We start from the raw sequence: 12,224 nt of genomic DNA on the forward strand, positions 1-12,224 counted from the left end.
TGTGTGTGTGTGTGTGTGTGTGTGTGTGTGTGTGTGTGTGTGTGTGTATGTTAAGTGTCTGAGGCCAGATTTGAACTCAGGTCCTCCTGACTCCAGGGCTGGTGTTCTATTCACTGCACCACCTAACTGCCCCCATTCTTTCTTTTATTAGAGTTGTTTATGTAATGTCATTACTCAAACTCCTACCAGAGTTTAAGATCTTTAAGAATAGAAATGATATGTTGTTCATCATATACCCTATCCATTAGCTTAATCCTTTGTTCATAGTAGGGGTTATGAGCTTCAGTGAACTCAAATGACTTGGTTAAGGGTGAATGTGTCTGCATGATCAAAACATTTCTAAGGTTATTGCATTTGGAGGAAATACAGAGGGAACACATATTTATTTTAATTAGATTTCTAGTCAGCAAACATATGACTTATTAGTTTTATCTTAGTGAAGAAACATTTTCTAGATATATAAAATATAGTCCCTCTTTTACAAAATGAAGTTATGACACCCAATGGATGATTTTCCTATCTTATCAACTGAATGGATATGTCACATCTTGTTTTTGTCATTGTTATCATCATTAAAATATAGTTGGAAAGGATTGTCCAATCATGAAGCATTTATTTAGCACCTATGTGCTAGGCATTGTGCTAAGAGATGAGATTACAAAGAAAGTAACGTTCTTTTCTCACAAGAAAAGCTGCTCCAGGGAGCTTACAATATAATGGGTAAGACAACATACAAACCACTATGTATAAGCAAGACATACTTGAGATAAATTTTTGAGGTAAATATTTGAGATATTTATCTCAAGTAGAAGAAGCATTAGCATTAAATAAGCCAGAAAAAGAGCTTCTTTTAAAGACTAGCTAAAACTTGCAGGAATCCAAGGAAGTCAGAAGGCAAAGATGAGGAGGTAGACAAGTCCAGGCATGGAAGAAAGCCAGTGATAAAGCACTGAATCAGGTTATAAAGTGTCTTATGTGAGGAACAGAAAGAAGGCTATGTCATAGGTATGGATCATAGATATATGGAAGGGGAGTAATGTGTAAAAAGACTGAAACTGTAAGAAGGGGCAGCCTTCTAGAGTGTTTCAAAAGCCAAACAAGAATTTGTTTGATATAAAAGTAATCAACATTCACTGGAGTTTATGGAAAGGGGAGAGTAACATGATCCAATTTGTTGTGCTTTAGGAAGATTGCTAAGTAGAAAGATGGATAGCAGTGCGAAGAGGCCTGCCATAATACTATTGCAAAAATCCTTGGGTGAGATGATGAGGGTCTGCATCATCATTTTGGTGCTAGAATTATGGTCAATACTGAGGCACATTAAAGGAATTTTGTGAAGGTAGAATCAACAGGACTGAGCAACAGATTGGATATGCCAGGGATGAGACAGTGAGGAGTCTAACATGACATCTAGATCTCAGATGACTGGGTGATTGAGAAGATTATAGTACCCTCAACAGTAACAGAGAGGTTTATAATAGGAGAGGATTTAGGGGGTAAAGATGAGTTTGGTTTTGGATATGTAAATTTAAGCTGTCTACAATAAATCTCTTTTAAAATGTCCAATAGACATTTAGAGATGAAAGACTGGAGGTCAGCAGAGAGGTTAGGGATGGACAAGTAGATTTGATAGTCACTAGAATAGAAATGATAATTCAATCGATGGGAGCGGATGAGATCACAAAGTACAATAATACAGAGGGAAAAATAAAGAGCGCTCAGGAGACAGGTATATGAGGTACCCATGTTTAGCAGGTATGAACTGCATAACAATCCAGCAAAGGAGACTGAGGAGTGGTCAGACAGGTAGGAAAAGAACCAGGAGAGAGCAATATCATGTAAACCTAGAAAGAGTACAGTACAAAGGAGAACAGCATGATTTACAATGTCAGAGGCTGTGGAGTGGGTCAAGAAAGATGAGGACTGAGAAACGTACATTAGATTTGGCAATCAGGAGGTTATTAGCAACTTTGAAGTGAGAAGCTTCAGTAGAATAATGAGGTTGGAAACTAGCCTGAAGAGAATTAAGAAAGCCAGAGGAAAATAATTGGAAAAAATACCAATGGTAGATGCCATTCTCAAGGAATTTAGATGTGAAAGGGAGGACAGGGATGGGTGAGTAGATAGTGAGGATAAATGGATGAATTCAGCCTTTTTTGAAGAGAGAGGAGACAAAGGAGTATTTAGAGGTAACAGAGAAGAAGTCAGTAGACAAGAAAAGTCTGAAAATCACTGAAAGAGTGTAGATAATAGAGGAAGAAATCTGCTGAAAAAGATAGGATGGAATGACATCAAGTGCATTTGGAGGAGTTTGCTGTGGCAAGGAGAAAGATCACCTCTTCCTATGTTCCTTCAAGATCAAACTCTTGTGTTTCAGCTTTCCATATACTCTCTAAGTTCTTCAGAGCTGCTGATTTCCCTGGAAATCTAAAATACTGAGACAGCACTAGTTGCCTAGCATTAACATTACCATTTGCATTAGCATTAGCAATTTTCCATTGTATATATTCAAGGAACATTATCAACAGAGTTTTGCAATGAATCCACTTTGCTCAGGTTTCTAAATGCGTAACTCACCTACTGTCAAAGCACGTAATGGCTCATCTTTCAGAAGACCAAATGGACCCTTCTGGGTATGCTTTCCCTATAAATCCCATTGATGTACCTGCACCTGCCTCTAGGAAAGGCAGCCTCTCTTCTCACTCTCTTTTGGATTTTTGTTGCATTGTCCTCATTTCTGTTTTATCTCCCCAACTTTTGCTCCTTATGGTCCATATCAACCTGTTCTCTTTTATCAGGCATGTGGCCTCTTGGCACTTCCTAGATCATAAGTTTGAATATACTAGATAGATTTTTTTTCCATTATAGTAGCTCATATTTGGAAGAGTCTCAAAGGCTTGTATAAAGAGGAAATCTTCTCCCTTTTGAGGTACCTCATCCCAAAGATTTATATGTTTTTTATGGCTAAGAAAGTTTTTGTTTTCATTTCCCCCTCTTATTTTAAGCTGAAATACACTTTTCTTCAACTTCTACCCATTGCTAATAGTGTTTTTTTTTTCTCTTCGGCAGAGCAGAACAAGTCAAATCCCTCTTCCAAGTGACAGCCCTTCAAATACTCGAAAGCAGCCATCATGTTTCCCATAAATTTTCTCTTCTTAAAATATTTCCCTGATGGATGCCTAATACATATCCATCTTTTAAAATCAGATAATCACAGTTTTATTTAGATTGTTGAATTTGAATTTATGTTTAAACATCGAGGATCATAGCTGGAGATGGTGAACTGAGGAAGACAAGGGGAATGGTGACTGGTCGTACTAAAAACCTGGAGTTGGCAATCAGGAGACTGTTATCTGATAACAGGCAGTTATCACTATGTAAATAGGTCTGGTGGACAAAAACCTGCATAGTAATTGAAGCAAGGTTCAAGTTTACCTGATGACAGTTAGGGAACCATGGAAGTTCTGGAGCAAACAGAATGGGTCTTAGCAGATATTAATCAGCTGAATGGAAAATTCACTCATACAATTATGTTTCAAACACACCATGCTTGAACTGTGGTTTCCTTTTCATTCTTCCTCAAACTAGTTGTCTCCATCTTGCAGACAGATGCTAAGAATTTTTTAATACACTCTTTATGAAAAAAGAAACAAATTACACAGATTCCTCTGAGAAGTGATAGACAAATTAGTTTTCCCCTTTTCCATCTCAAGGCATCAAGATTAAGGTTTATGATTAATGATTTGCAAGTCAATTAATCAACCGTGGCTTTTTAAACCTCATTTCTCAAATTACTTCTCTTTCAACAAACAGTCTTTTTGACATCTCCATAGCATCCCTAGACTCACTTTCATGTTAATTGAAATTCCCAGCTATTTTTTATTCTTCCAAGCTTATTGCTATAACCTGTTTATGAAATATTTGCAAACACATTACTATTCACCTGTAATATGTCAAGGGTAAGTAATAAAACAATACTTTATGCTCCCAAGTACGGAAAAAGAACAATAAAAATTATGCTAATTATTACCTGCCAATCTCAGGGTTCTTAAAACTATACCTTTCCTTCCAAAATTATAGATATGTTATTGGGCAAGTCTGCTCAGTCAGTACGTTAACAATTACTTTCTGCTTTGTTTTAGTTTCATGCCACTGTCAATGAAGGAGTTGTGGGAGTGATTGTCAATTTAACGGTTGAAGACAAGGATGACCCCACTACGGCTGCCTGGAGAGCTGTCTACACTATCATCAATGGAAATCCGGGACAAAGTTTTGAAATACATACAAATCCCCAAACCAATGAGGGAATGCTTTCTGTTGTCAAAGTAAGAATGGTTCTTTTTCACCTTTTCTTCTTTAGTGGGAGTTGAAGGATAGATAAACAAAATAGACTGGGAAGGTATTATAGTTTAGAGGAAGGAGTACAGAATTTAGAGGCAGAACATCTGGATTTAAATACTAATTGTTCCTTTTACTACTTCTGTAACCTCATACAGGAGGCAGCTTGGTGGCTAAGTGGAAAGAGTACTGGGCCTAGTGTCAGTAAGACCTAAGTTCAAATCCAGCCTCGAACTCTTACTTGCTGTGTGATCCTGGGCAAGTCAGTTAACCTCAGTTTGCTTTAATCCACTAGAGAAGAAAATGGTACACTACTCCAATATCTTTGCCAAGAAAACTCCCATGGTCCATGGGAGCACAATGAATCAGACATGAATAGATGACTGAACAACAACAAGCTTACACACTTAGTTCAAATGTCTTCTCTGATGCTCACCGTCCCAATTCTATATGATGCACATGAAAACGGACATGATATTGAAAGTACTTGGAATGGAATGTATAGAATAGAATAATATACAAGAGTTCCATCAGCAGAAAGCCTTCCTATTTCCCTCCTTTTGAGTTGCAAAGATTGCATTCCTACAGTATGCTTAGAAGACTAGATGCCATCTTTCACATTATGAACCAAGAACTTAAAATGTGATTTGAAATAATGTCTCTTTTGCAAATTTGGTTGAAACCCATTCTGTTTCCTTTACACTTAATTGTCTTGAACATTGTGTTTTATAACTGTTGACCACAATCTTTTACATAAATTTCATGACCCCTCCCCTTACCAAATCATAGGGAAACATAAAAGTATATTGTAAACAGTCAACAATTCAGTTTTCACTAAACTTTCAATAAAACCATTTGCTAGAGAAGCCAAATAGTCCAGGTTAGCCATAGGTTTCTTTTTTTCCCATTTTACTTGAGTATTTTGGGTTTTTTTTTACAACTACAAGTAAAGTTAGTTTTCAATATTCATCATTGTAAGATTTTGAGTTCTGAATTTTTCTCCCTTCCTTACTTCCCTCCCCCACGCTCCCTCTCCAAGATAGCAAGCAATCTGATATTAAGTTATACGTGTGCAATCAGGTTAAACATATTTTCACATTAGTCATGTTGTGAAAGAAGGCAGAACAAAAGGGGAAGCCCACAAGAAAGAAAAACAAAAACAAAAAAAGATGAAAATAGTATACTTTGATATGACCAGACTCCATAATTCTTACTCTGAATGTGGTCAGCATTTTCCATCATGAATCCTTTGGAATTGTCTTTGATGATTGCCTTGTTGAAAAGAGCTGAGTCTATCATAGCTAATCATTGCACAATGCTGCTGTTACTGTGTACGGTGTTCTCCTGGTTCTGCTCACTTCACTCAGCATCAGTTCATGTAAGTCTTTCCAGGATTTTCTGAAATCTACCTACACATCATTTCTTGCATATCAATAATATCCCATTATATTCATATGTCACAACTTGCTCAGCCATTCTCCAACTGATGTAACTCTAGATTTCAGTGAAATATAGATTAGGGGATAAATTAATCAAAATTACTCCTTCTAGGGAAGTTGCCTGGAATAAGTGAGAGGGTAGCTTTGTGGTAAGACCGTCTTTTCTCTAGACCTGAAATCACCCTACTGGAGGCCTTCATCACCTCATGCCTAGACCACTGCAATAGTCTTTCTCCCTCTTCACTCCAATCTGTCTTCTACTCATCTGTCAAATTAATCTTCCTAAAGCTTGACAGGTTTGACCATATCAGTCCCCTTCTTCCTTCTAATAAATTCCACAGTGTTTCCATACTACCTCTAGGATCACGTATAAAATCCTCTGCCTGGCTTTTAAAGCCTTTTGTAGGATTGACCCTTCCTAACTTTCCAATCTTCATACACATTACTGTCCTCCACATATTATCCTATCCAGTGACACTGGCCTCCTTTTCATTCCTCTCACATGACACCCTATCTACCAATCCTAAGAGTTTTCAATGGCTATTGGAAAATTCTTTGTCTCTGCCTCTGTCTCTGTCTGCCTGTCTCTGTCTCTCTGTCTGTCTGTCTCTCTCTTTCTCCCTCTCTCCACATCCTAGCTTCCCCCTTTTCTTTCAAGCATCAGCTAAGATCCACCTTCAGCAAGAATCATAATCTTAGAGTCTTCCCTATGAAATCACCCCCAGTTTACCTCATGCATATCTTGTTTGCACATGGTTGTTCATATGTTGTCCCCTTTCCCCTCCTCACTCCACTTAAACTGTCTTTTGTCTTTCTTTGTATTTCCTATATTTAACAAATGCTTGCATGTAATGGGGACTTAGTAAATACTAGTTGATTAGACATACCTTCTAGGTTTTCTTAAATTTTTGGAAACAAGATCTATAACCTCTTTTGGCAAATTGTTCTGAAACTAAAGTCGAGGTTTATCTGTTTGTTTGTTTTTTAAGCTAACCTAAATGGGTATTGAAGTGTATTTATTTTGTTTATCTTAGGGAAGCAGTGTGTTATAATGGAAAGATCAATGGCTTAAGAATTAAATAACTTGGGCTCAAGACACCAATAGCCAAGGGAAGTTCTTAAACCAAAGTATATTTTAGTATGACTAAAAGCCTTGAAAATAAAATTTGCAAGAGATACATGGTATCCCAAAAGTCTTAGTGTACTTTTGAGCTATTATAGCTTAAAAAAACTATTCTAATATTTATATTTGGCCATTAGAAGATAAATCTTTTCCCATGGTCCAAAAGTCTTAGTGAACTTTTAAGCTTCTTTTAAGATTTTTGGGATACCCTGTATTTCTTTTTTTTTTTTTAACAGATTTGTGGACCTATGGTTTTATCAGGTCTTCCTGACAGTCAGGCCAGTTCTCTATCCATTATACCACACTGCCTCACAGAACACATGCACACGTGCCCACATATACATGGTCACAAACATTAACACATACCTACATTTACATTCATTCCCCCCCCCCAAAAAAAAACACTGCCAGGAGATGGTTTTGAATATCACCTCACCCCCCGTGGAAAAGTTGTATCTCTAATGGCCAAATGTAAACATTAGAATAGTTATGTTTCTAGTAGAATACTATTTGTTTATCATTTTTAGTAAATAATATTTTATTTTTTTCCAATTACATGTGAAGATAATTTTCAAAATTCATTTTTGTAAGATTTTGAGTTCCAAATATTTCTCCCTACCTCCCACCTCCTCCCTAAGCCAGTAAGAAATCTGATATATTTTATACATATGTAATCCTGTTAAATATATTTCCACATTAGTCATGTTGTGAAAGAAGAATCAGGGGGAGTCTAGGTGGTGCAGTGAATAGACCACCAACCTAGAGTCAGGAGGACCTGAGTTCAAATCCAGTCTCAGACACTTAACATTATCTAGCTATGTGACATTGGGCAAGTCACTTAACACCAGTTGTGTGACATTGGGCAAGTCACTTAACACCCTTTTACCCCTGCAAAAAAAGCAAGAAGAAGAAGAAAAAGGAGGAGGAAGAAAGGGTAAGGGAAGGAGGAAGAAAGGGAGGAGGAAAGGGAAAAACCACAAAAAAAATTTTTTTAATGAAAATTGTATGATTCAATCTCGATTCAGACTCCATAGTTCTTTCTCTGGATGTGGGTAGCATTGTCAATCATGAGTCTTTTGGAATTGTCTTGGATCATTGTATTGCTGAGAAGAGCTAAGTCCATCATAGTGGGTTATCATACAATGTTGCTGTCACTATATACAGTATTCTCCTGCTTCTGCTCACTTCTCTTAGCATTGTTCATGTAAGTCTTTCCAGGATGTTTTTTCCCCAAAATCTGCTTGCTCATAATTTCTTATAGCACAATAATATTACATTACACTCATATACCACAACTTGTCCAGCCATTCCTTAATGGATGGACATTCCCTCAATTTTCAATTCTTTGCCACTTTTTTGTTAAAAACAGATGCTATAAATCTTTTTGTACATGTAGGTCCTTTTCCCTTTGTTATGATCTCTTGGGAAAGAATGTATATTTATTCTAAAATTTATCACCCAACTCTGACTCAAACTACAAGGTCCTGGATATTATTCTTTATCTCTTTCTAATTTTCTTTAAAGCCCATGTTCCAAAACTGAGAGTGCCAAATTGATCAAGGAGTCACAAAATCTCAAAATTAGAAGGGACTTTAGAGTCCATTTAGTCTAACCTATTCCTGAGTAGAAATTAGTTTCATTACCTTACTAACAAGTGGTCTCTATCCTATGTTTGAAGACCTCTAGCAAAAGAAGCCTAATTCCTTTTTAACAAAGGCTGTTTTGAGACAGATATTCCCTCTCCCCTTCCTACCTACTTTCTTGAGAATATATTTAGTTCTTTAAAATGATCTTTAAATTTGTCTATGCTCTTCCTAAAATATGTCACTCAGAACCAAGAAGAATACTGCTGTGGCATGACTAAGGTTAATTAAGGTGGGATTATCACTATTCTCATTCTATACTCCAAAACTTTGTCTTTTCAGGATAGGATTGGAGGACCACAATGAATGGTGTCTCCAACCCAGAACTTATTTTTAAACAGATATCACAGTAAGAAAGACCTGGGGTATCTGGGTTGCCATATTGATCAAAGGAATATTTGCCAGTGAACCCAGGCAGGGGATGGGAGCACTTCCTGTCTGTAGCTTTGTTTTTACCACCTAATTGCAAATTTAAGGAGCCAAACATTGGCAATTCACATTTTTTGCCAACTTACGTTTATCGATTTTCCATTTTTGATTGAAGAAATATTAAATGAAAGTATATAACATCAATATTACATCCTTATTGACTTTACTGAATTTTTGCCTCTTCTAAGCTCATTAGCCAATTAGTGATATGGAGTTAATGACTTATTTGACTTAACCTCAAGGATCCATAATTTCATCAGTCTGGGTATTCTCTCTGTCAATAACACAGGTTGCAGTTTTCTCCATCGTCTTGGAGAGCTGCTAATGCTGACATTCTCATGAAATGGGGGTAATATGGTGATAAGAGCCCCCAAACTTGGAGAGGCTTGACTTCACCTGATGGGCAGACAGAATGTCACAAGGGCCTTGCTAAAAGCCTTTCCAGTTCTGAAGAGACTCCCTAGGACTTACGCTCCTTTGGACTGGCTTTCAAAAATAACATATTATTATTCATTGATAATCATGTTCCTTAACCTTTTAAAACCAACTTTCCCTGACAGTGCTTGTTTTTAGCAGTACCTTGGAATAGTACTTCTCTAGCTGCTGGAAAATTCTAAGGTTGACATGATTGATGTGTTAGAAACATGAGGGATATAATTTCTGAAGAGCCCATTGTCTTTGCAGCATACACTTTATGGTGGCTATTAGCATTAAACTAAAGCAACACTTTGGATTCTTATACTTCCAAGAAGATGAATTGGCAGCTTTAAAATTGAATCCTTGGTTTTATCATTACCTTGATTTAGAAATGCTCCCAATATTTATAGTTTTAATGGTGCCACAGTTGGAATGTGACTGATATGCTTCACCTTAAATGAGGAAAAAAGTGCCCATCTTTAAACTGTAGTGCCTCATCCCTAAATGCCCACATCTTCCCATACATATGTATATATTTCTGTCCTGAGATGATTCTCTGCATGTTTTTCAGCCTTTGGATTATGAGATTTCAGCATTTCACACACTACTGATCAAAGTAGAAAATGAAGATCCACTGGTTCCTGATGTAGCATATGGCCCCAGCTCTACAGCCACAGTCCAGATAACTGTCTCAGATGTAAATGAAGGCCCGGTTTTCCACCCAGACCCCATGACAGTGACCAAGCGTGAGAACATCACTATTGGAAGCATGCTATTGACAGTAAATGCCACAGATCCTGATTCCTTGCAGCATCAGACCATTAGGTGAGTATATTATTATCCAATCTCAGCCTGGAAAAGGAAGTGTAAATGCCTGCTCTGTCTGTAGAAGCTGGTTGTCAGGTGCAACATAGCATTAAATTAAACTTGTTAGAGACCTGGAGAAGGCACAGGAATTTGTCATAATGAAAAAAGTTTTGAGGTGATGGAGCTAAGAACTCTATTAGTTAGCTGAGAGATAACTGGTTTGCCTCTCATGAGACTGAGCTATAAAACAGACATGGAGTATAAGGAGCCAGAGAGACAAGGTGAAGTTGTAGTTCCATGTAGAACTGTCAAGGGATGAGTAACATGTTGACTTTAGATGCTTTGGAATGGTATCAAAGATGCCTGTCTCGTAGGGCTCGGACTAGATGACCCCTAAGGACCTGTCAACTCTGAGACTGTGCTTCTATGATAAAAGTATAGGACTGGTAACTACCTGCAGAAAAATTGTATTTAGAGTTATTATATACTGATAAAAGTGTTTGTTTGTGAAAAGGGAAAAGAGACAGAGATTTCAGAATTGTTGGCCCCATTTCTCAGATTATGTACAAGGATCAAAAATAGTTATTATCAGATTAGTAATAAGCAGGCTATGATTAGTTAATGCTTCAGAATTTGAAGCTGCAAAACCAATATTGTTCTTTGTGAGATATGTGTGTTTGTGCATATGCAGATGTCTCTCTACATGCACGTATGTCAACCCGTGATTTTACTAGTGTGAGAAATGACTAATGCAGAAGAAACTCCCTCTATTGATGCAGATCGATAACTGCTGGGACTCTGAGAGGTTCATACAATCATAGATTTAGGGTTGAAAGGAAACTCAGAGCCATTAATTCCACCTTGCTATATTTTATAGATACAAAAACTGAGGCACAGAGAAGTTAAGTCACTTGGTGTAGCAGCAAGCACCCTAGCATACCCAGGATGGCTGCTAGCACAGCTTCTTTAATCTGTTTTTCTAAAGGAAAACAACTCAAAAAGTTGCTTCTATTTATTTATTTATTTATTCATTCATTTATTTATTTATTTAATAATAAATAATAATGTAACTCTAACAATCTTACTTTAATCAAACATACATCATTTACCTAGTTCAGGGGAAAAAGTCAGCACCCTGAAGTTCAGAGAAAACAAACAAGTTACAAGCAGACAAAAAATACAGGCAGAGAAAATAACAAAATTCAACAGACTGGGCTTCTAAGCTGTCTTACCATCACATACATACAGTCACCAGAGAGAGAAGCACCAACATCTGGGTTTTCAAAGCCAGGGTCTCAGCAACTGTCTCATCTGACCAAATCACACAACCCTTCCCAAAACCAGTCCCAAAGCAAAATTTTGCCTCAGAGACATATATAGCCTTCTCCAGGGTCAGAGAACATAACCACCTTTGCGACCCACTGCCCAATAACAAAGTAACAAAAGCTGTACCTTCCTGAAAACCAAGCCTCACACCATAGGTTCCATGTGACCACATGCAGCCATTAGGGGGCAGAGTATATTTTCAAATGAGGGAAGGTCCTCAAATTCACTTGGGCCCATCAAGGGGCAGGGAAGGTCTTCAAATTCCCATTGCCATTGGTAATTACACTTGGTCATGGTCATGTAGCTCCTGTGTCTTACAGAGTGAGGGCTTGAAATTAAATCTTCCTAACTCTAAGGCCAGACCTCTACAGCTTTTATGTGCTGTGTTGCTTCTCTTGCTCTCTTGTTACTGAATAATAAAATTTCATCTGTATGAAGCTCATATGTGTATATACGTATAGAAAAACCTAACCTGCTTTTCAAAAGATATGTATGTACATGTGTATAAATTAGGATCATATGAAAAAAAATCCACAAATTAGCTTTTAAAATCCCCTATAACTTAGCTCAAGTGACCTAGATCTCTTGATGTTCTTTATACAACACTCCCCGTCTTTTGACTCTAGGCATTTTCACTTGCTGCCCCTCATGCCAGACATTCTCTCTCTCTCTCTCTCTCTCTCTCTCTCTCTCTCTCTCTCT

The 12,224-nt window shown here is 37.3% G+C and overlaps 1 protein-coding gene across 3 annotated transcripts in view; it reads left to right on the forward strand.

Moving 5' to 3' along the window:
* The window catches only part of CDH13 (cadherin 13), a 1,699,366-nt gene that overhangs the window by 1,563,142 nt on the left and 124,000 nt on the right, over positions 1–12,224 (forward strand). For all 3 annotated transcript variants that reach the window (XM_069072248.1, XM_069072247.1, XM_069072246.1), the window contains 2 exons: positions 4,143–4,325; positions 9,961–10,214. In XM_069072248.1, coding sequence (XP_068928349.1) covers positions 4,143–4,325; positions 9,961–10,214 — 437 coding nt within the window. The remainder of the gene's footprint in view (positions 1–4,142; positions 4,326–9,960; positions 10,215–12,224) is intronic.

This window comes from Petaurus breviceps, unplaced genomic scaffold (genome assembly GCF_028583685.1).
Source record: "Petaurus breviceps papuanus isolate PSGF00001 unplaced genomic scaffold, PetGlider_PUasm1.0 90845, whole genome shotgun sequence".
In the NCBI taxonomy this organism is placed as follows: Eukaryota; Metazoa; Chordata; class Mammalia; order Diprotodontia; family Petauridae; genus Petaurus; species Petaurus breviceps.